The sequence below is a fragment of the Carlito syrichta genome, unplaced genomic scaffold, assembly GCF_000164805.1.
Source record: "Carlito syrichta isolate Samal-C Ts95f unplaced genomic scaffold, Tarsius_syrichta-2.0.1 Scaffold111539, whole genome shotgun sequence".
Taxonomy (NCBI): domain Eukaryota; kingdom Metazoa; phylum Chordata; class Mammalia; order Primates; family Tarsiidae; genus Carlito; species Carlito syrichta.
Window position 1 is genome coordinate 5202 of NW_007055635.1, and position 2355 is coordinate 7556.

Consider the following 2355-nt stretch of genomic DNA (forward strand, 5'->3'; position numbering starts at 1 on the left):
GGCTGGGTGTGGTGGCTCACGCCTGTAGTTCCAGCTACTTGGAAGGCTGAGGTGGAAGGATCGCCGGAGCCCAGCAGGTTGAGGCTGTGGTGGCTTTGAGTGTGTCACTGCACTCCAGCCTGGGCAACAGAGTGAGACTTTGACTCAAAAAAAACCCAAAAAACTTTTGTAGCCAGGCTAGATGGCTCACGCCTGTAAACTCAGCACTTTGGCAGGCCTACGCAAGAGGAATGCCTGAGTACAGGGGTTTGAGACCAGCCTGGATAACTTGGTGAAACCTCATCTCTACAATAAATAAACAAATAAATCAGCCGGGTGCAGTGGCACATGCCTGTGGTTCCAGCTACTTGGAAGGCTGAGGTAGAAGGATCACCTGAGCCCAGCAGGTCGAGGCTGCAGTGACCATGAGCAGTGTGCCCCTCCACTCCAGCTTGGGCGACAGAATGAGACTCCAACTCAAAAAAAAAAAAGAAAAAGAAAAACCGCCCAAAACATTTATTAAACATAGAATTCATGGGATGGGTTAAGTTTAAGATAATCAGGGCCAAGTGTGGTGGTTCTCATCTGAAAAACCAGATCTTTGGGAGGCCAGGGTGGGAGGCCTGCTTGAGCCCGGGAGTTCAAAACCAGCCTGGGCTGCATAGCAAGACCTCAGCTCTACCAAAAAAATAAAAATAAAAAAATTAGCTAGGTGGGTGACACATGCCTGTAGTCCCAGCTACTTGGGAGACTGAGGCGGGAGGATCACCTAAGCCCCGGCAGTCGAGGTTATGGTGAGCCATGATAGGGCTACTGCACTCCTGCCTGGACGATAGAGTGAGACTCTGACTCAAAAGAGAGAGAGAGAGAGAGAGAGAGAGAGAGAGAGAGGAGAGAAATGGGCAATTCCAAGTATGGATGTAGAGAAACTAGAACCCTCATCCATTGCAAAATAGTGCAGTTGTTTTGGAAAACAGTTTGGTATATCCTCAAAAGTTAAACAATGTTGGCATTCAACCCAGCATTTCCATTCTTAGGTATATATATGCCAAACAGAACTGAAAAATATATGTTTACACAAAAAGTTATATAAAGATGTTCATAGCAGCATTATTCATAACAACCAGAAAAGTGGGAGTAACCCAAGTGTCCATCAACTGCTGAGATCAACAAAGTGTCACATATTCATACAATAGAATATTATTCAGCCATGAAGAAGTATGGTTACATGCTACAACACGAATGAGCCTTGAAAACATGCTAACTGAAAGAAGTCAGATACAAAAAGCCACATATTATATGATTCCATGTATAAGAAATATTCAGAACAGGCAAATTCATAAGGGTAGAAAGTAAATTAGTGGTCTCCAGGGACCAGAGAGGGGAACAGAATTCAGAGTGATTGCTAATGGGGTCAGGGTTTGTCTTGGGAGTGATAAAAATGTTCTGGAGCCGGGCTCGGTGGTTCAGCCTGTAATCCTGCGCCTTTGGGAAGCTGAGGTGAGTGGATTGCCTGAGCCCGCGGGCTCGAGACCTGCCTGGGCAACTTGGCGAGACCTCATCTTTACAATAAATCAAAAAAATTAGCCAGGCGTGGTAGCGTGCGCCTGTAGTTCCAGCTACTTGGAAGGCTGAGGCGGAAGGATCGCCGGAGCCCAGCAGGTCGAGGCTGCAGTGGCTGGGAGTGGCCACTGCACTCCAGTCTGGGCGACAGTGAGACTCCAACTCAAAAAAAAAAAAAAAAAGTTCTGGAATAAAATAGTGATGGCTGCACAACTTTGTAAACATACTAAAAGCAAATAGTACACTTTAAAATGGTGAATTTTATGGTGAATTATAGCTCAGTGAAAAAATGGCCAGATAAAGGTTTACTTGGGCACTTACTAGGTGCCTGGAAGGATACTGGGAACTGTGCATAGATAATCTTATTGAGTCCTTAAAGCCCCCAGGGTTGGATGGTGCTGCCACTATTAAAATATTAGATACTGAAATTGAGGCTCACAGAATGAACCCACCCCTGCTGCACCTACTCACTTTTCCCTCGCAGGAGTAGTTAATCTTCAGGAAGTAAGGGAAGCCCAGGTATTTCTGCAAGGAGAGGTTGGACAAAACATCCAAGGTGAGTGGGATGCGGGTTCAGGACCTCTCTGGCTCGCTTGACCCTGGTTTTCTCACCTCGCCTGGGTCGATGGGTGAGTCCACCAGCATTTGAAACACGCTGCCCACTGTGTCCACAGGCTTTTGATCAATGAAGCGGTCACTCGCGTCATCCTTGCCTATTTTCCGAAATTCGTTCAGGACAACCTGCCAGGTGCACTCTTGGAAACCTTTGACCACCCACAGCCTCCACGGCGCCAACAGCACCGCCAGCAGGGC

At 47.1% G+C, this 2355-nt stretch overlaps 1 protein-coding gene across 1 annotated transcript in view; it reads right to left on the reverse strand.

Annotated features, from left to right (window-relative positions):
- Window positions 1-2355, reverse strand: part of LOC110596653 (cation channel sperm-associated protein subunit gamma-like) — a gene marked incomplete at its 3' end in the record, with an annotated part of 6556 nt that extends 4201 nt beyond the window's left edge. Inside the window, exons 1-2 of the mRNA XM_021718228.1 lie at window positions 2155-2355; window positions 2014-2067 (exon numbers count right to left, since the gene is read on the reverse strand). Of these exons, the coding sequence (XP_021573903.1) occupies window positions 2014-2067; window positions 2155-2187 (87 nt within the window). The remainder of the gene's footprint in view (window positions 1-2013; window positions 2068-2154) is intronic.